This window comes from Esox lucius, chromosome 4, assembly GCF_011004845.1.
Source record: "Esox lucius isolate fEsoLuc1 chromosome 4, fEsoLuc1.pri, whole genome shotgun sequence".
NCBI lineage: Eukaryota > Metazoa > Chordata > Actinopteri > Esociformes > Esocidae > Esox > Esox lucius.
Genome location: NC_047572.1, coordinates 18,423,859 through 18,444,399, shown reverse-complemented (window position 1 = coordinate 18,444,399; position 20,541 = coordinate 18,423,859). Strand labels below are relative to the sequence as shown.

The 20,541-nt window shown below is 39.8% G+C and overlaps 2 protein-coding genes across 5 annotated transcripts in view; one reads left to right on the top strand and one right to left on the bottom strand.

The window, feature by feature from the left end:
* Nucleotides 1-4,761, top strand: part of LOC105026767 (storkhead-box protein 2) — a 62,373-nt gene extending 57,612 nt beyond the window's left edge. For 3 of the 4 annotated variants that reach the window (XM_010898453.4, XM_010898458.5, XM_010898466.4), the window contains exon 4: nt 4,245-4,761. In XM_010898453.4, coding sequence (XP_010896755.2) covers nt 4,245-4,449 — 205 coding nt within the window. In that variant the 3' untranslated portion in view covers nt 4,450-4,761. The other variant, XM_034291801.1, reaches the window with a different exon arrangement.
* Nucleotides 4,762-7,784: 3,023 nt separating this feature from the next.
* enpp6 (ectonucleotide pyrophosphatase/phosphodiesterase 6) lies at nt 7,785-16,545 on the bottom strand. The gene is made up of 8 exons (XM_010898441.3): nt 16,261-16,545; nt 11,378-11,557; nt 10,944-11,055; nt 10,682-10,823; nt 10,274-10,453; nt 10,015-10,152; nt 8,971-9,097; nt 7,785-8,574 (listed from the first exon to the last, which is right to left on the bottom strand). Exons 1-8 carry the CDS (start codon nt 16,496-16,498, stop codon nt 8,381-8,383), a joined length of 1,311 nt encoding a protein of 436 aa, XP_010896743.1. The 5' UTR covers nt 16,499-16,545; the 3' UTR covers nt 7,785-8,380.
* Between the last annotated feature and the right edge of the window lie 3,996 nt (nt 16,546-20,541).

Below are 20,541 nucleotides of genomic sequence, written 5' to 3'. Positions count from 1 at the left end.
TATTTTCCGAATTTGAAATAAATTTGGGTTTTTGGATGAACCCTGAAAATTTGGTATTTTGTAAACAAAGGCTGAAGAGATCTTATGAATTGTGTTTAAAGAGAATTTTCATAATTTGGTCCATTTTTGAATTTATTAGCCTTTCTGTAATCAAAATGTTTAAAAAGCTAGCAGGAATAATAATAAACTACAAATTCAGGCAGGTATTTGTTGTAACTTCCCTCTGAGAAGTCCTATTTCAAGCTCTTGTCCAGAAAGCCTGCATTTGCACTTATAATAACTTGGTCATTTGATGGTCTGTGTAATGATACAAAGTTGTATTTCCAAAAGTAAGCAACATGTTTGCAGTAGACCAATAATAATTCATAAAGGTCAGTCAGACTGATATTATCTTGATTCAAAGCACAATGCATTACATTTATTTTAAGACTACACCCTGGTGCTCTTTTTTAACTTAATGTAATGTAAAATCTAACTTATCTATTTCATTACCACCAGAAATCTTACAATCATACTACAGGTACTTTAAAAAACTAGATTACTTCTAGCATTACTTTTTAAATTAGGAAAGCATGTGTGCAGGAAAGAGTTATGATACCTTTCAGTTTCCCAAATTACATTCTAATCAGCATTTAAATCTTTTCTCCTAAGCTTTTAGTCAAAGTCTGCATAGGTGAAACCAAAAGTAGTTTAAGGTTGGGGAATGTATTAAATGGAAAAACAAGGGCCTCACAAAAGTTAAACTTGCAATCCTTTGGGACTAGATCGGCATGTTAAACGCCCAACCACTACAACACATTTTTATTTATGGATTTGATCTTTATACTAGTCGAGGCTGAGACGTATCTCCCTGGATTACTGCAATATTCAAATAAAAATGGAAATGACAAACGGACAGGTTTTAATTACAAACCCATAAATAAAATTCTTCACAGGTAAGACCTCTATCTTAAGGTTACTCTGCAGGCATTCCATGAGTGTGGTGCGTGGTCATTTTCTGGTTCCTTTTACAGGTAAGACAACATTGATGTTTCTGCACTATAGCCTAATACCCAAGGCAGCATTTCAATGGTGAAATTAACACAGTCATTTCATATACAGTTGTTATTTAACATTTAAAAATGAAATGTGGGGCTAAACCTGAAAAAATTACTCTTTAACCAGAATCTCTCAATTTGTCTCTCCCCTTACTTGAATCTCTTGAGAATAAACAGACATTTGTTTTGCAGACTTTTTTGTTCCTGATACATGTCTGTGACAGGACAATGTCCATTTAAGGCAACCATTTAAATGGCTTTACCTTCAGCTGATAAAGTATGTAAAAAATTTGGTCCCATAAGCAACAGATTGAGGGTTTTCGTTTTCGGTGCTGAAAGAGTTATACTTCTGCTCAGGCTTTTCTCTGTTAAAGTGTGTATGTAGTTTATCTGTGGAGCCAGACCTATCCCAGCTGACACACAGTGCTCATTTCTTTTCATAACAGAACACTTGGGCCTCTTGAGTCCTAAAAGCCATACCTATAAACACTGTTCAAAATGGGATTAAGTCTTTAGGGCATGTCTGAATCTAATATACTGTGAAAATCTGACCTCACAGTTTTTGAAATGCACTTAAATATGACGTAATGAATTGTATTCCAGGTCTTTTTAAAGTTCTATATCACATTGATGGTTACTAACCCCCAAGTTCTGTTGTGCATTAGAGAGCTGTTCCTGTTTTTGCCAAATCCTTTTCAGTCGGTCCCCTCTGGCGTGGTAGAAGTGTGTGATGCTTCATTAGGGTCACATGTGTCTTCCTGTGTCTAACCCCGACCACATGCTCCAGCCTCTTAACAAGATGGATGCCTATTCTAGCACCGCTCATCTTTGATTGGTTTGTATCACGCTTAGGTTTGCAGCTCGGAACATCTGGGACCATCGGCTCATTTGTTTTCTGGCTGAGACCCCACCTTCCCCTCAGCCTCTTCCACGTTTCCAGGCCCAGCCTCCCACTCTCCCCAGTGGCCTGTAATGGAAAATAATATCTCTGTGTTCAGCAGAGATGTGGCCGTCGCTCGCTACTGCTCCTCAGCAGCCTGACCTTCCTCCTCAGCCAACTTATTCAAACAAGATGGGCAACCTATCATGGAAGTGATTGTGGAACGTGAAACCGTGTCTGCTGAAAATGTAAAATTGTGGTTGTATTGGAGTGGCGGTCTTCCTTTGTAGTCTCTGTTGCCTTTTTCATCGTCTCCCACAAACGTTTCGTTCCTGCCCTTCGAAGAAAATAAAATGTGGTTTTACGCTGATAATGTTGGCTTGGGATCACACTAGTGATGTAACCATGAGCCATGTGGAGTCAATCAGGGCAGATCTCCATAATCTCCTGTGTGACTGCTTTTGGAAAGGGCATCGGTCCGCAGCTCTGTAACTAGGGAGATGGAGACCCAGACCAGAAGGACATTTACCTTTTATGGGTGACCTGGTCTAGCTGGTGGTAAACTGATCTGACATGCTGTCACTGGATAAACCAGTAAAGACACCATTTTGAATTTCTGTCTTGTCATAGGCTTATACCTCGCATTGTTGATAATGTGATTGTTATTCTCTATTGTACAATGTTTGAATGTGAGAACATGAGACACCATGATTGAGTACCCCACTATGATTCAGTGTTCGGTAAGTTATATCTGGAGATGGCACTATAGGCTTTTGCTGGTGCAGCAGCTGTAGTTGCTGGGGGCACAAAGAGGTGAGTTTTCATAACAAAACGAGTTGTTAGTGGGATTCAAGTTGTACTGATGCTCTTGTCTTCTGCAATTGCAATTCATCAGGAAGGCATAGTTGGTCCTCCAAATACAGTGAACTACTGAAGGGATCATGTTAACATCAAGAACATTTACTGTAATATGCCCAATTGTAATTAACATGTAGGTTTACTCAGATAAAAAAACTATGTTTGGGAATTTTGCATGGGAAATCTGCATTCATATTTCCATAGTCAATTGCTGGGCCTAGCCATGGACATGCCTACCATTCTAATAAGCTTAGGGTAGCTAAACATTATGCAAACTTTTTTTTTTTATTAAATTGTTTCAAAGCGGTGCCATAAGAAACCCATTCTTGATAACCTTGACTAGTTAACAAAGGTATTGGGCCCAAAAAGGGAAAGCTGCTTGCATGTATTTTTAGCTAATAGATGTAACTGCTAAGTTTATGACGCAAAAAGCACATTCTCTTCATGTTCATATGGGCAGTGTCTCCAGACTGTACCAACTCTGCTTCCACTTTCAGCGTTCATCTACCATACTGCTAACACCAGCGTTGAGCCTTAAATATCCCCACCAACACTGATTTGAATCAAATGTGTACAAGTTCATCATTTAGCAGATTCTCTTATCCAGAGCAACTTTCAGTTAAATGTTTTTTTTTTGTATCGGTATTGACCCTCCTGGGGGAATCACCCACAACTCTGGCATTTTGACAGAGGACCTAATGATCTACTGATACAATTCAAAGATGTTGTGCCATGAACAAATAAACAAAGGCCTGGTCCCCCCTCCTACATTTACGACACTCTCAGCCCATCTGGCATTCCTCTTGTCTAAACACAGACTCTGTCTCAATACTGTACTAGAAATATACATTGTAGAATTCATTAATACAGTTCATTAAATTCCCATAACACATTGCAAGCACAATGCTCGCCCCACTCCACTACAAGGCTCCTGCACTTAGCACTTTGGAGCATATATTATTTTAAGAACACCTTAGATATTGCACCTTAATGCAAGCAAACTCAAATAATATCAAATCCACAAATTACCAATCATGGCACTGTGGTTAGAAAATGACTTATTTTCAGCCTTAATAGGTAATAAATACCAACATGTGTTTTACAATAAACAGCAATCTTATACAGAGCCCCTAATCTCATTCTCCCTTCTAATTTTTCTGTCTTCTCACTTCTTGTTATTCCTATGTTAGGGCATTGGTTACAGCAGTTAGTGGTTAAAATATAAAGAGGATATCCAGTTTTGTTTTCCTGGAAGGAAACTCCCTAATCTAAATTGCTGCCAGTAACTGGGAAATGTTATAGACATGTGTCAACAATCGCTCCAATATGTTCTGCTTTCTCTATTCCACACAAGCATGGAAAACCCAGACAGCATCCAATGTTTCGGTCCTCTGTGAGCAACGACCTCGTTCTTTTCCTTTCCTTCACCATTCTCTTTCTCTCCCTCTTCTCTTTCCCCTCTAAATCAGCACACGAGAGAGCTTGGCCTCGAACACCTCCAGCATCGTGGAGAGCAACAGACGTCAGAACCTGGCTCTAAGTCCAGGACATCTGGGAGTCGCCACGGGCAACGGTCCACCTTTCACCTTCCGGACCATTCCAGAGCCACCCACCGCCCAACCTGAGAAACTCCAGAAACCCTCAAACTGTTTGGCCTCTATCACCAGTGTGTGACGTTGGCTGGGGGTGACCGGAGTACTGAAGTGTTGGGTTTGGATGTATACCCTCCACCTCACTTGGACTGTTACAGCATACAAACTGATGGATCTTCACAACATACACTAGCCAGCTCGAGGACTGGTACTACATTCTCAATCCGTCATTCAATGGTTATGGATTTGTTTTCCTCATCTTCTGTTGAGTAATAGTTGAATTTGTGATACTCACCACTACATTGTAACACCACTTCCTCCCACAAGGACGTTTTTAAAAGATTGAAAGGCATTGATCTTTTTCAAACCCATTCTTAACCTTGGAAAAAAAAAATGTAATACTACAGGTCAGTTTAGGTTTTTCTTTCTTTTATGTGAGGGATTTGACTTAAACCTGCCAGTTAACATCTGTAATTTATTTTGGTGTCAATTTTTTGTTTTTAATCTTATAATCTCAGGTCACGCGTAATTACACTTACCATTGTTTGGCTATGTGTGGCTGTTCAGCGTTTTAACATACTCTTTATCCCCCTCTACTGGCTCACATGGAGTCCTAACAGTGCCAGGCATATAGCCCTCTGCTAGCTAAGGACAACATAATGCTCTCATCATGATAATATAATATGTAATAAACCATTATAACAGCTGATGTGAGTTTATGACAACTGATTCATCACTGTCATAATGGAAACCGTTATTTGCGCCGGCAAATAGTCTGTACATACAGCTAGCAAGTCATTCTTTGTAATGCCTCTTTTAAGTGCTCTAAGCAGACATACACAGCTGTCATCTGGGTTTACAGTGCTATAATATTATAGTTTTTCGTAAGGTTCAAGTGACATGTTCTCCTTGTGATGTTAAAGGGTGTGCCATGTCCTCCCCCTGTAGGCTACTGTAGTGTGTCAGACTGACCGAGTGTTTCATGGTTTTGAACCCAGCTCCAATGCTGCTTTAGTCTTTTTGCATTACTTGATTAAAAACATTCAAGTGTTTGAAGAACTGGGAACTCTTAGAGCTAATGTTTACATAGGAATCAGGTCGCTCTGCACATTGTAAATACAGATTTGTGAAAGGCCTCTGCCCGACAGGGTTTCAGAGTTTCAAAGAGGCACTACATGGCAGTCATGGATAATAATGGAGAAACATGACTCCTGGTGCTATTACCTGTGGTATTTTCCTGTTGAATGCATTTGATGTTCAAATTAACGAGGGACTTTTGAATATGGACTACATGGAAAACCATCCCCTTTACAGAGGCCTCTTCAATCCCCAAACCATCTGATTTCTACATTCAGTTTCAGATTCATATTTAAACACTTGCGTTCTCAGATACTCTTATACAACTACCTCCACAACAGCAAAAAGACAACGAGTAGTGGCTTTCCTCCTACAGATCACACTGTCATTAGCCTGTATCCTGTGAATGTCAATGTAAAAGCTCTGGAAATGACTCACATATGAAGACTATGTCAAAGTGCTGGACTTACTCTCCTATTGTCATTCTTAGACAGCTGAGCTAACCGGTATGTGCTACTTGTCTATTAGGCCCCTGTATGGTTATTAGTGGTGTTCTTCTCACACAGTTCTCACTTATTCACTCTCTCTGTCTGTCTCTGATGTCTCTCTGTCTCTCTCCCCCCTCAACAGAAATGTAATTGCTTCTGTGCAGTTCGAGTAGAGGGGAGTCGTTTCTCTCCTGCTCAGTCAGTGGTGACCTCTTCTAGCACACCCTTTTTTGACGTCTGTTACATGGACCTCGGTCATCTCAGCACTCCGTACCGTCACCACCTAGGTCAGACGGGGGGGGGGGGGGGGCACAAGCCTATGAAGGTAGTGTAGTGGTGTGAAAAGATCCAGGTCCATTTTTGGTTTTTGTGAGCTCATTTCGAATAATGATCAACATCATCAATTCCCTCTGAAATCAAAAGGGAGAATTGCAGCCAAGACTGCCTTGTATTATCACGTTTGCACTGAAATAAATGCCTGGTCTCTGGTTGCTGTAAAAATCCATCCAAGAAGGATGTTCTGTTTATATTGAAAGTGTTTCATATGAAATGCTGACGGTCCATGAAATGTCTTCCCTTAACATTGCGGATTTATAATGGAGTTCAATAACATTGTTTCTAATTGTGACGGTATGTCATACTGTAAATGATGTTTATCTGTCATGCCTAGTAAAATAATTTAATAAGAGGGATTTTTTATGTCTATATCTGAAAGTCCCTTTTTTGTGTAGTAATGGTGTTTACTGTTGTTGTAGTGTATGTGATATACCCTTTGGGGATTGTGTTACTTTTTAAGATAATAAAATAACATGTTTGGTTACATGTTTTGAATATCTTTTTTATCTGAGACTATGGCTTATTTCTATCAGATAAGGCTGCTTGGGTGCAGTCAGTTTGCTTGTCATAGCATTGATAATGGGAATACTTATAAAATCCCAAATTATTATGATGATATTGACTGGAGGGGCTGCCACTGAGATGCATGCATTGGTGCATCTAGTTAGTGCTTGGTGCATGCATACACAGCTCCAGTTAGAGCTGGGTGCGTGCATACACAGCTCCAGTTAGAGCTGGGAGCATGCATACACAGCCCCAGATAGAGCTTGGTGCATGCATACATGAGGCCCCAGGTAGAGAATGTTACATAATGCCCCTAATAGAGCTTATTTAATAAGCCAGGAGCTTAGATCTGGCTCCTGGCTTATTGAACTCTGGTCTTGAAGATGTTTATCCTCTTCTAATAAAGGACTGAGTCAGTGCTGGGACACCAGGTGAATACAATGAAGTACCTGGACTGCTGCTGAACAGCCCTCTGCCAAAGAGTCTCCAACATGCCTCAGCTGTTCTCCACTAGATGGAGGTGTGGCCTCACTTAAGTTACAGCAGCTGGGTTTGTTCTGAGCATATTTTATGCACTCCTCCCATGAGTTGCTTATGCATTAATATGAAAACATCTCTAGATTATGTTAAAGTTCACAAGCACTAACGTACTCACAATGGACCCATGATTTGGAGATAATGATCTACCTTCCAAGGTCTAATGTCAAGGCCATATATTTGAAACGGAACAGAATATGGAAGGGAGTTCACTGTGAACTTTGAGTGACCCAAAACAATGATTCAGAAAATCATGGAAATCAAAACTACTTTGCAGGTTTGGTGAGCCTATCCAAAATCAATAAATGTGTCAGAATAAATGTCTGTGTTTATCACACAGTCCAGCAAACCAGATCTGAGAATTATATAAAAGGTTTTATTGATAAATGTAATTAGTAGAAACTCCATAAACAAAGGAAACAACAATTACAAAACTATATTTCCATTACATAACATTTGATTCAAGACAGTTCGGAACAATGTGTAGAGATTCAAAACCTCATCCTTTTATTTAACCCCCCTTAAACAGACCAAGTGACAATTCATTTTGGAAGTATTTCATACATAAAACAATGAATAGAGGAACTGACATGTTTCATCCTTTGGCAGCAGTGAATTAGGGTAGAGGTAACTAGGAAGGTTTTTCCAGAGTACTTATAAAGTAAATGGGTTTGAAAGCCCTTTGTCTTATTTCCCAAAGGCATTTTATTGCTAAGTTCATAGGTAGGATCCTGTCTTGTGTAGCGTTTCCATCAGATGAAAACCATGTCAATGGTTTTACAACCAATTTTTATTTTCAAAACACTAATAGCAGACACTCCCTTCAGTGGGGTCTGAAATGTTCATGACTAAAGGACCAATTAAATGTATTCTAAGGAGCTATTACATTTTCATAACGGAATGTTAGTTCTAATGACACAGAAACATTTTTGTTTTGGACTTGAAATCATTTTCACAATTGGTTCCGATGGTTTTAACCATGAACTCAAGATGCTTCTGGGAAAACAGGCCCTGGACTAGACTACGACATCATCCCCTGAATAGAACGATATAATCTCTGTGGTTCTAAGCCTAAAGTGACCATACCAATACTAGTAGAATAAAAGTCCAGATAGAACAGGCCAGGCTCACAGAGCCATTGAGCAAGTACTCCACCCGGGACCAGGAACCATTGTTGGGTAGAGGCCGGATCCCCAGGGTTTTACACATCAGGTTGTAGACATCCACTGCTCTGATAGGGGCCGCGCGCACATTCTTCTTGAAATCTGAAGGCAGCATGACAATGTTTTCATAAATATAGCTATCTTATTGTGATGTCAGCATACAAATACAAACACAATAGCATACATGGAATATAGAAAACAGGATACTTCGTTTACAAGTCACAAATTTACATTCTCACAAAAATTCTGCAGCCTACTGCCCAGCGGCATAGAGTAAAAATTATGTACATTTGCAGGGACACTAATAAATATGGATGTGGTATTTGAGGTGGTTGCCTCAGGACAATGACAATAATAAAACAGATTTTAATATAATCCAAAAATCCTAGGCAGTAAAGCTCAGTTCAAACTTAAGAGATTGGTGATGCAGTGCAAAGATACTGGGAGTTTACATATGTCATTATTACTATGTAGGCCTACTGGTCAAAGAGTTGTTACCTGGTCCCTGTGCTAGGAAGAAGCCCCTCATGTCCACAAACTCATTGTCATAGCCGTGCCAACCATGCTGCCATCCTTCAGGTTCTGGTGAACTGTTGTTCTGCCAGAAGGGCAGTTTGGACTTGCTCTGAAAACAGAGGCAGCCAGGGTAAAGCAGAATTGAGTTAAAAGACACTGAGATGTTGCCCTACTTCTTCCAGTGGTGTTCATTTGTTGTACAGTATAGAATATGAACATAGACACTACACACAAATAGATATTACACAGACACTACACATACACACACATACTACTTATTTTGATATTACACACATCCACTGCGTTTAGAGAACAACAAATGTCCTGATGACAAATTAATGTGAATAACATTTACATAATAGATAGATTTTCTATACACACTATATAACAAAACTCTCACTTGGCCAGAAGTGAGAGTTAAGGCTCAACACATGCGGCCACAGCACCTTTCCAAACCTCCTGTCCTGGAAGCCAAATTAACTCTCGGACTACATTGCTGTTTACCTGGTAACAAACATGGCACTCTCCATTGAAAAAAGTGTTGTTGCAGGTGAGACTGCAATTAATTAGGTGCCAGTGAAAAAAGTTTTCAGTAGCTTTCCAACAACCAAACATTGGTTTCTACATAGAGAAGGACCAGTCTTAACATGTCACCGCTCAGTCCACAACAATACACAAGACATCATCGCGGGGTGTGTCAACCTGGTAGCTGCACAATGTAACCCAAGAAAAGCAGAGTGGTACGATTAAGATTGTGGCACACAAATCTGGTCACAATCCTTGTTCATCTAGATAAAACCAACATAGTGTAAAGACAATAGAAAATACACACACACACTACACATATAAATACTACACATGAACATTACACACACAAAGGATGAGAAGGATCCTTTAATGTGTAAGGTTTCATCCAGAATGGCACACTATCCCCTATGTAGTACACTACTATTGACCAAGGCAAATAAATAGTGCGCTGATTAGGCATTCTATGTGGAAAGCAGCCTAGGTGTGATGGGGCCATACCTCTGTTATGAACCAGCCAGGGTCAGCCACCAGGGTCAGACTGGAAACAAACTTCCCACCCTTGTAATGGAAGCGATCAGGGATCTCATTCTTTCTGTAGACATTCATGTTTCGGACACTGCTCAGTGCTCTGTAGACCTGCCATCAACACAAGCCTGTCAGTGCCACATGTTTGTTTCTGCTGTGGCCCGTGTTTTTCCAGCGTGTGTGGCTGGTTGAAAGCCTGCCTCGGAGTTGATCAGTGTGGATGACAACTCACCTCCTCATACTTGGCTTTTTTTGGCCACAAACTGACGACAGGACCTCGATCCATCATCTTGACAATGTCAGACATGTTTATGGTCCTGTCCAGCTCAATTACTTTCTCCATCCACTCGAGGTCCGTCATCCCGTGATCGGAGAACATGATGACGTTGAGTTCGTCGCGCAGGTTCTTCTCCTGAAATACATTGGATGTTGGTTCCCTGTTCAGATCAAGGCCTGGGTCTCACACTATTAACCAGGGCCCTCGGGGCACAAGGCACACTCAACATCCTGACTACAATCAATAAGCTGCAAAGGCTATGTACAAATCATTGTAGAATACTTTTTTCAATGGCTGCCACATTCAGTCATTTGTGTCCTACCCTCTTTCTACTTCACTTTGAAAACAAGTATAGGGCTTAACCTTGATTTTTTGGTTTAGTGCTTGGAAGGCCACGTCCAGCCTCTGAACAGCGGTCTTCACCTGAGAAGACATGGGTCCATGGTGATGCCCCTCTACGTCAATCTTCTCATAGTACACAGCAGCCATGTCTGCCTTGCCACTACTGATGAAGTCGACACGTTTTTTTTACACAGTGTTACAACACAACAGAATACCACTACATTCCATATCCAAGGTTTGGACCTGGTCTATGTGCTGAGACAAAGCCATCTCCATTTCTTACCGTAAAGCATTGAGAGCATTGTCAATAGAGTCTGATAGATTTTTCTCTGTGGGATTGTAGACATACTCCTCACAGTACGAAGATCTTACACCCAGAATCTTTACCTCACAACCTGGTAACAAAACAGCAGATGACACTTTTTCCATCGCCAGTCAATGTTTTTAGAAGGTTCACACTTGAGTTCATCTAATTTAGTTAATCTACTATTGGAATGTGAATCAATTAACTGATTTCCAGAATAACTCTCTATTCCGCAGCATCTGAAACCTGTGCTTTTGATATGAGTGGCAATTTGACAAAAAATAAAACATGCTTGAATAATTATAATTATTATATTAATCAAAATGCATTTCAAAGCACTGGTGGCCTTAATTTCCGTCATTATTTCCTTCTAAAGCTTTGTTTATTTCTTAATGTACTGCAATTGTTCTTACCGGGCCAATAGTACATGAAGACTTTCTTCCCCAGTTTCTGCATGGTTACCCAGATGGGCTCTGACCCCTCCCACCACATTGGCAGCCGGCTGTCTTGGTTTGTGCCAATTATGAACTCCTTCAGGGACCCCTGATCCCACATGTAATTCCCTGTCATTTGGTGCACTTCACAATACCGACCTGAAAGTCCAGAAATATTAACATTTCTGTCAAGTTGGACATGTACATTCATAATACTTTTTCTGTGGAAAGAAAATGTAGAGATTTCAAGTATTGGAAACCATTGGATGACACAGACAACAGCTGTTATGTTAGGTCATGTTACTTTGGCCTTCTGGTCCCACTGCTTAAATGTTCAATAAAACAACATACAGAATAATTGATATCAGTGTACTAACTATAAAATATACTGACACGTTGGCATAAAACTACATAACAGTTATGTAGATTACCCTGATAAAGCTTTAGGCCACATGAGAAACATTGTTTAAAGTTATTAATCTGGGCAGTAAATGTTTATTTGCTGGGAAAAAACAATATAACATTCCAATCAATATAAATCAACGTTAACACAATAAAAAGTAACAATTTACTGGGCAAGCTGAAGGAGAAAAATGCAGTGGAAGACCCAAAAGGTGGTCTACACCTGACAAACAGAACTTAAATGTCAGTTCCTTGACAGGAAATCCAGTAAAGTGCTTGGCCAGCAACTGGCAGGGCCTGCCTGCTGATATGCCTGATTTATCAGATTGGCCACTTTAGAGTCCCGACCTTAACATACAGTAATTGCTAGGTAGAATCACATGGGCAAGGAAAATAACAAAAATCTGTCAAATTTAAAAGAAGAATTATGACAAATTCTGCAAGAAGCATGGAAATATTTACCACAGGAATACCTAAAACGAATTACACAACAGTCTACAAAAGCTAATTGCTTCAGATTTGTACGTAAAATAATAACTTGATTTAAAGCAAGTTTTTAAATGTACTAAATTATCTAGATTAACTTCAGTTTAGACAGCGAGTGCCTTCCCCCCACCTCTACAAAGCACACAAAGACTCAAGGTCACAAACACATACATACATCCAGTATGTTTTTCTATTAAGAGATGAGAAAAAGAAATCTTTAATTTGAGCAATGCTGTTTGTTTTTATAAGCTTTCATACAACAATGTGATTCTGAATTCAACTGATACCCGGAATGTAATTGTGGCTTTTTCTGTTTCAAATATTTTGTTGGACACACTAACACAAAACACAAGTACTGGGTGAAAGAACTGAGACAAACAAACATATAAATAAAATGAAAAGAAGATGAATTCATGGAAAGCACATTCTAGAACGTGACTTATTAGAACGGAATGTTCCAAATAGGGGAGGAGATTATGACAGATCTTTTCAAATTTGGTTGAACTGTTACTGAGCATATATCAAATTCTCTCTAAATATAGGGTGTTAGTCACCTCACTGAGACATGGTTTAGTTGATGGCACCTCATTCCATTACCAATATATCAAGATAACATTTTTTATAGGTGAACAATAAATGATACTGTAAGGTATTATCTGTTGACGAGGCTTGGCAAATCTGTTCAAGGCCTCTGAGACTCCCAGGGTAATCAAACATATTCTCAAGGACTTCCAAGAGAATCTTAAACAGTCCAGATGAATAGTTGTGCAGGTTATAGCCCAGGGCAAAGCAGTAGTAGCAGGCTTTTGTTTCACTATTTGCCTCAGGAGCCAGAGGTAGTTAGCAGAGTTACTATATTAAAGAAATAATAAATGTCCTGAAACCTTTGGTGCTGAGCATGACAGATCTGCTCTGGGGAAAAAAGTATATATATAAAAACTGCAGCTGCCTGCAATAGGATCTATAACTTTAGTGCTGTTTGAATTGCACTGTGACGATGATTCAAAGTCTGTACAGGTTTAGACCTTTATAGGTTTAGTCTCTCTTTTAATAGAGTGGATATCTCTACACAACACACACACCCACACACAAACACATATATAACAGTTGCAAAAAGGAACACATTCTTTAATGAATCAATATAGTAAATCATGGGTAACCCCAAGCATGTGAGATTTGGTTGAAGTTGAGCTCCCAATACACCTGAACCTCTCCGCACTCAATCAGTCCTCTATCACGTGCTTCATAGATTACCCATTGATCAAAGTATGGTGAATAGAATTTCCTGCAATTCGCAGTATGCATTCACAGTACAGCGTGTTTCTTTCTCCAAATAATGAGCATCCCCTCTGTTCCCAAATTTCCAAGTATACACATTCCCAAAACATATCTAAATGAGGCCATTCATCAGAGCCAAGGCACTACATTACCAATATCACTCTCTCTCTGCGGCTTGTACAATATGTATTGTCACAGATAATTCTATCAGTTGCGTGACTTGGCTCTACAACAGTGTCCTTCATTCCAGACCTCTTGCAAATGAGCGCCTCATTGACACTCCATCAGCTTTGAAAATAGCCTCTTCTGCATGACTAGGACAGGGTAACTAGAGGGCCCAGTGTCAGACACCCTTTGTTAGCTTTGTTTTGGTTACATTGCTAATGCCAGTGCACAAACTGGTGCTAGCGGGGGCTGTGGCTTTGTTGAGGGGAATGTGCCCTACCAAAACAACGTACATCAGCAAATCAGCCACACCGTGATCCAGTGATCGGGAGGGATTTGACAGAAGCTGTTGTGTTTGGGGATTTGGTGCTCTGCTCTCTCCCTGCCAGAGGTCCATTCAGCCTGGAGTGGAGATGGCCTCCAGACACTGACTGATGGGCCACTACAGACACTGACTGATGGGCCACTACAGACACTGACTGATGGGCCACTACAGACATTGACTGATGGGCCACTACAGACACTGACTGATGGGCCATACAGGCACTGACTGATGGGCCACTACAGACACTGACTGATGGGCCATACAGACACTGACTGATGGGCCATACAGACACTGACTGATGGGCCATACAGACACTGACTGATGGGCCACTACAGACACTGACTGATGGGCCACTACAGACACTGACTGATGGGCCACTACAGGCTAGGGCTGATATTGCTGAAGAGAGTAGGCAATTTTTTAAATGAGCATGTTTGGTTTTTGCTAAGCTTATAAGACCACCACTACACACTCACCCGTTATTACACTGTCTGTAGTCACGTCGTTTGCTTTCAGGACTCTGAAGAGGTCCAGTTGTGGGCTGAGAGAACCAACCCTGGCTAAAGCAGTGTATGTGTGGTTTGGTTATTGTTATTGTCGACACTGATGGATTGAGTATGGAATTCCTACTGTTCTTGTTGCTTTTCAGTGGGTAAAGTGAGTTAAACATAACTAGTTTTCCCTTGTTCTCAGCCAGACACTGTGAGTTAGACAATAGAGACAGTGTGGCTGCCGAGGACGAGGCTCTGTTACTGACCAGGCCGAGTCCCGTGCGTGGACCCAGGACAGCAGTGCCAGGCTCTTGTCCATCAATAGAAGTATTATTCATTACAGAGTATGGCTCTCTTATAAAAATGTATTTGGTCTGTCTTCCATTCCATGGTGTAAAGGTTTATGTTAGTGGCTGTTGTGTTAATCATGTATCAAGTTATCAAATCACTTGACAACAAAATTGTTGGAAGTTGGCTGGCCCTCTCTTAGATTGATCCACTGCACTATCTCTGAGAAACCCCCACAGTAACTTGGGACGTTTTTGGCAAGCCGTACATGTTACTGGGCTGGTTACAACGCTCAGGGCTGGTTTCTGTGAAGCACTCATTCTCCTGTTTGTCACTGTGTGTAGCATAACGAGCACAGAGAATATTATCCAGACCGGAGATTAGTCTGAGGAGATGTTGGGACCACGTTTGATCCATGAACAAAATCATAAAACCGGAGGTCAGGGGAGAGGTTTCTTTATTAGCATGAGTCCAAGATGTTGATCTTTAGGTCATACATGTTCTCCAGTAATTACAAAGTTAACACAGTCTTTTATGCCAGAACACATGGGAGGCGGTCAGAGAAACACAGTCTGTTCTCCTCCAATCAGCGTGGAGTACCTGTGTCCTCGGGTATATTCATAGACATATGGTGACATCCATGACAGACACATACATAATTCCTAGCAGGTGGTATGGTTAAAATGCATGGGGCCCATTAGTAAAAGGCATCACCTGTCCAACCTGCAGTCTTTTGTTCAGAATTAGTCAGCACTTACTGGGGGAGAGACATAAGAAAGCCAAATTGCTATTTGCCAAAACACAACTGGACACGCCACAATCTCTTTCTAATATTAAAGGATACATTAGGTTCTGAAAAAAAAGGTTCTGTAATATTAATAGTGACACAAAGAATTCTGGAGATGAATAACTTTGATCAATTTCAAATAATTTTTTGGAGACAATGTGACATATTTCAAGAAAGTGCAAAGGTGACAATATTTCGCCAGGACTGTATATTACCATTTATTGTTTTTTTCAGTGTTGCAAGAACTTGGCCACATTACAGAGTTCATGAAAGCTCAAACTCCACTATCACTTAAAAAAGCAATAAATATAGGCCAGCTGTGGATTTTTTTTTTCAGCCAGTATGTCTAAAACAGTGTCTCCCAACCTTTTTCAGTTACTGTACCCCCAAAATGTTTTTGCACTGCTTTCAGTACCCCTGAAGTACCCCCTAATGTTAATTTCATTAGTAAGTCTATGGTGTCATGAGTGTTTTCAAGTACCCCCTGTGGAGAGGCCAAGTACCCCCAGGGGTCCTAGTACATTCAATGATATTTGCTGATCAATCATGTTCATAAACTTTGTTTCCTGCAGTAATACATATTTTTTGTCTTGGCTCCAACTTTGAGAGATGCAATTCGCCAAAAATAAAACCATCTCACCTGTCATTAGTGAGTAGTAATTGGGGTATGAGAGGCTGGGGAAGTCGGGGGTCAAGTAATCCACTTTGACCCCGTTATCCACAATCTCTTTAAATCCAGGCAAGTTTTGCAGGTCGTCCATATAATCATATCGAAAGCCATCAATTAGAAAAACTAAAAGTTTGCGGCTGGCAAGGCAGTTTACTGACAAAAGCAATGTAAGAATGGCAGTAGCCCACGTTAGGGTCGGTCTGAACATGATTCCTCGTTTATGACCGTGCTCCGTTTGATGAAACTCATGTAACCGTGGGCCTTTGAAGACGAGGACAGAGGCAGACACATGAGTATGGGAGGAGCCAATAGCATTACTGTAGGGATGCAGTTTGAGAGTAAAACTTATATGTAAGGTCTTAAGAAAAAACACGATATGTTTGTACGCTATTTTATGTAGGACTATACATTGTACAGGGGGAAATTCAAAAACTTTAACTCTTTTTAACAAATGTAGGCTATATTATTAGGCTACACTACCATTCGGTCCCGAAAAAGCTGAACCACTTTTTCCTTTGTCTTATATGGACGTGTCATGTCCACAAATCTTCGAAATCACGAAAACGGGAATACATCGTGACTAAATCCGTAATACGAATAATGACCAGCAGACTGCACTATAGGCTATCCTTACAGTTTCTCTCGATTACCTAAGGACTTTTCTCCATGCAGAATTCACGTTTTCAAAACAGTTAAAATGCAGATTTAAACGAAAAACACTAGGCTATTAGACAGACAAACTTGCAAAATGCAAAAACACTCAAAACATGAAATATATGAGACAAAATCAGGTACTTGCATTAAAAGATAGAATCAATATACCCTAGCATGGTTAACCCTCTTTTATGTTTTATTGGCTATTTCTTGAAACTGTAATAATAGTTTGTATCAAAGGCAAGTAAACATATTACAGTGTCACACCAGGGGTTGTTTTTCTTTCCAATAAATATATTTAATGACCAGTGCAGAATGTAACTGAAGAGCATGCATATCCCGAAACAAAAGGCATATAGTTTGTTTTACCTGTTTCCATTTGTCCTACAAATAAAGTATGCAGAGAATAAAATACATCAAGCTAACATACAGTTTCTAAAATGTATTATACACCTGTATTGATATTATATTATAGCATTATAACCTACCTATTGTCATTCTTTCATATTCTTACTATTGACTACAGTTGTGGTATTAGTTAAATCAGTTATTATATAACTATGCACAGCAATGTGTATACAGTGCCATGGCATTAGTTTCTTTCTATGAAATCTGACCTGGTTAAAAGAGCGTTCCAACATCCGCTGATGTATGGCTGGCTGAACTGGCTATGCTAATTTCTTTGTATTACACTTTGACCTACCTCACCACTATAGCTGAACCCTTCATCCCTTACCCTTTGGTCTATTCTTGCAAATAGCACAGATGACCCATTTCATGCAAGAATGAGAACTGATTGCTGATCAAACAATTGTGCAAAGTTTCACATTCAATGGAGTAGTTTGTATCAGCTGTGACCAAATGTTTTAATTTTCTTCGACATGACTTTTAGGTTTTTAGGGGAAAAATAAGAACTTATATATGTTTTATCTAAAATATTCTGAGGTCCAAAGTGCCCACGCAGTATATTTATTCGTATCCTTAATTTTCATTGCCGTAAGATGCCAGATCTTGTTCCTTCTGCCCAAACGTGCACATGACTAACAGAGAAATGGGTCTAATTTGGCAGCCAGACACCTCTATAAGCTACCATTAGTTCAATACTATGATATTTTCACCAAATGTGTGGTTGCTCAAGTGTCAGCTAAAATGTATTATACAAATAATACAATTTGTCCACTAATAAGACCGATATTTTATTGAATCCGAAAACTAGGGAGGTAAAATTAGTTTTATAATGGACATTCGGTGGATATTCGTTTTCACTTGTGAATAGCTATGAAGTCAAGCATTCCATGACTATGAAAAATATGGATTTTTGAATTGGGATAGGATGGACTACAATCCACGCCTTAATATTTTTTTCTAAATTATGAAAATTTTGGTCCAGTTTCTGACTTCAATCGTCAATAGCTCCTACAAAAAGTAATGTAATATTATAAAACGTATACAGTGGGGAGAACAAGTATTTGATACACTTTTCCTACTTTTCCTACTTAGAAAGCATGTAGAGGTCTGTCATTTTTATCATAGGTACACTTCAACTGTGAGAGACAGAGTCTAAAACCAAAATCCAGAAAATCACATTGTAATCATAATAAATTGAGTTGCGAAAACTTTAATAAATAAAAATTCGGTAGAGACTAGTAGGATTTCAAATAGCAACTAGTCAAAAGTGCAAAGCTGATATCTTAACTGAAGTGCCAATAGAGTTCAATGTAAAAATATATATATATATATAAATAAATAAATAAATATATATACAGTGGGGAGAACAAGTATTTGATACACTGCCAATTTTGCAGGTTTTCCTACTTACAAAGCATGTAGATGTCTGTAATTTTTTATCATAGGTACACTTCAACGGTGAGAGACAAAAATCCAGAAAATCACATTGTATGATTTTTAAATAATTAATTTGCATTTTATTGCATGACATAAGTATTTGATCACCTACCAACCAGTAAGAATTCTGGCTCTCACAGACCTGTTAGTTTTTCTTTAAGAAGCCCTCCTGTTCTCCACTCATTACTGCATTAACTGCACCTGTTTGAACTCGGTACCTGTATAAATGACACCTGTCCACACACACAATCAAACAGACTCCAACCTCTCCACAATGGCCAAGACCAGAGAGCTGTGTAAGGACATCAAGGATAAAATTGTAGACCTGCACAAGGCTGGGATGAGCTACAGGACAATAGGCAAGCAGCTTAGTGAGAAGGCAACAACTGTTGGCGCAAATATTAGAAAATGGAAGAAGTTCAAAATGACGGTCAATCTCCCTCGGTCTGGGGCTCCATGCAAGATCGCACCTCATGGGGCATCAATGATCATGAGGAAGGTAAGGGATCAGCCCAGAACTACACAGCAGGACCTGGTCAATGACCTGAAGAGAGCTGGGACCACAGTCTCAAAGAAAACCATTAGTAACACACTACGCCGTCATGGATTAAAATCCTGCAGCGCACACAAGGTCCCCCTGCTCAAGCCAGCACATGTCCAGGCCCATCTGAAATTTGCCAATGGCATCTGGACGATCCAGAGGAGGAATGGGAGAAGGTCATGTGGTCTGATGAGACAAAAATAGAGCTTTTTGGTCTGAACTCCACTCGCCGTGTTTGGAAGAAGAAGAAGGATAAGTACAACCCCTAGAACACCATCCCAACCGTGAAGCATGGAGGTGGAAAGATGGGTCGTGGCTGGGTCTTCAAGCATAACAACAACCCGAAACACATAGCCAAGGCAACTAAGGAGTAGCTCCGTAAGAAGCTGGCTAGGCCACTCCTCAAGCTCTTGGAGTGGCCCAGCCAGTCTCCAGACCTGAACCCAATAGAAATCTTTGGAGGGAGCTGAAAGTCCGTATTGCCCAGCGACAGCCCCAAAACCTGAAGGATCTGGAGAAGGTCTGTATGGAGGAGTGGGCCAAAATCCCTGCTGCAGTGTGTGCAAACCTGGTCAAGAACTACAGGAAAGGTATGATCTCTGTAATTGCAAACAAAGGTTTCTGTACCAAATATTAAGTACTGCTTTTCTGATGTATCAAATACTTATGTCATGCTAATGAATTACTTAAAAATCACACAATGTGATTTTCTGGATTTGTTTTATATTCCGTCACTTTACAGTTGAAGAGTACATATGATAAACTTTACAAACCTCTACATGCTTTGTAAGTGGGAAAACCTGCAAAATCAGCTGTGTATCAAATGCTTGTTCTCCCCACTGTATATTCTGAAACAGGGAAGGATGGACTACATTCCACTGCTTTTTATTTTTTTATATTACACTTTGATAAAAACATTTACACCATTCAATAGCTCCTAGAAAAAGTGTGCCAAGATTTTGAAAAATGTATATTCTGAATTGAGGGAGGATGAACTACAATCCACACCTTTTACATTTTCAAAATTGTGCATATCATAAATTAAAATTAAATATATTTTAGTTATTGAAGTCTAGTGGTAGCCAGAGAAAATCTAAAATAATTATTTGTAACATTTTGTGTTGATTGAAATACTTTTGGGGGTGGGGGGCGTGTTACCCCATGTTACCCTGTGTCAAATATATAAATAGTTGTCGTGGCTAGTTAGATAC

Coding starts and splice junctions, on each gene's coding strand:
- enpp6 (XM_010898441.3), bottom strand. CDS start 16,498: ATGTTCAGACCGACCCTAACGTGGGCTACTGCCATTCTTACATTGCTT. Junction 11,056..11,377: donor CTTCATGTACTATTGGCCCG/GTAAGAACAATT, acceptor TTTTGTTACCAG/GTTGTGAGGTAAAGATTCTG. Junction 10,153..10,273: donor AAAAAGCCAAGTATGAGGAG/GTGAGTTGTCAT, acceptor TGTTGATGGCAG/GTCTACAGAGCACTGAGCAG.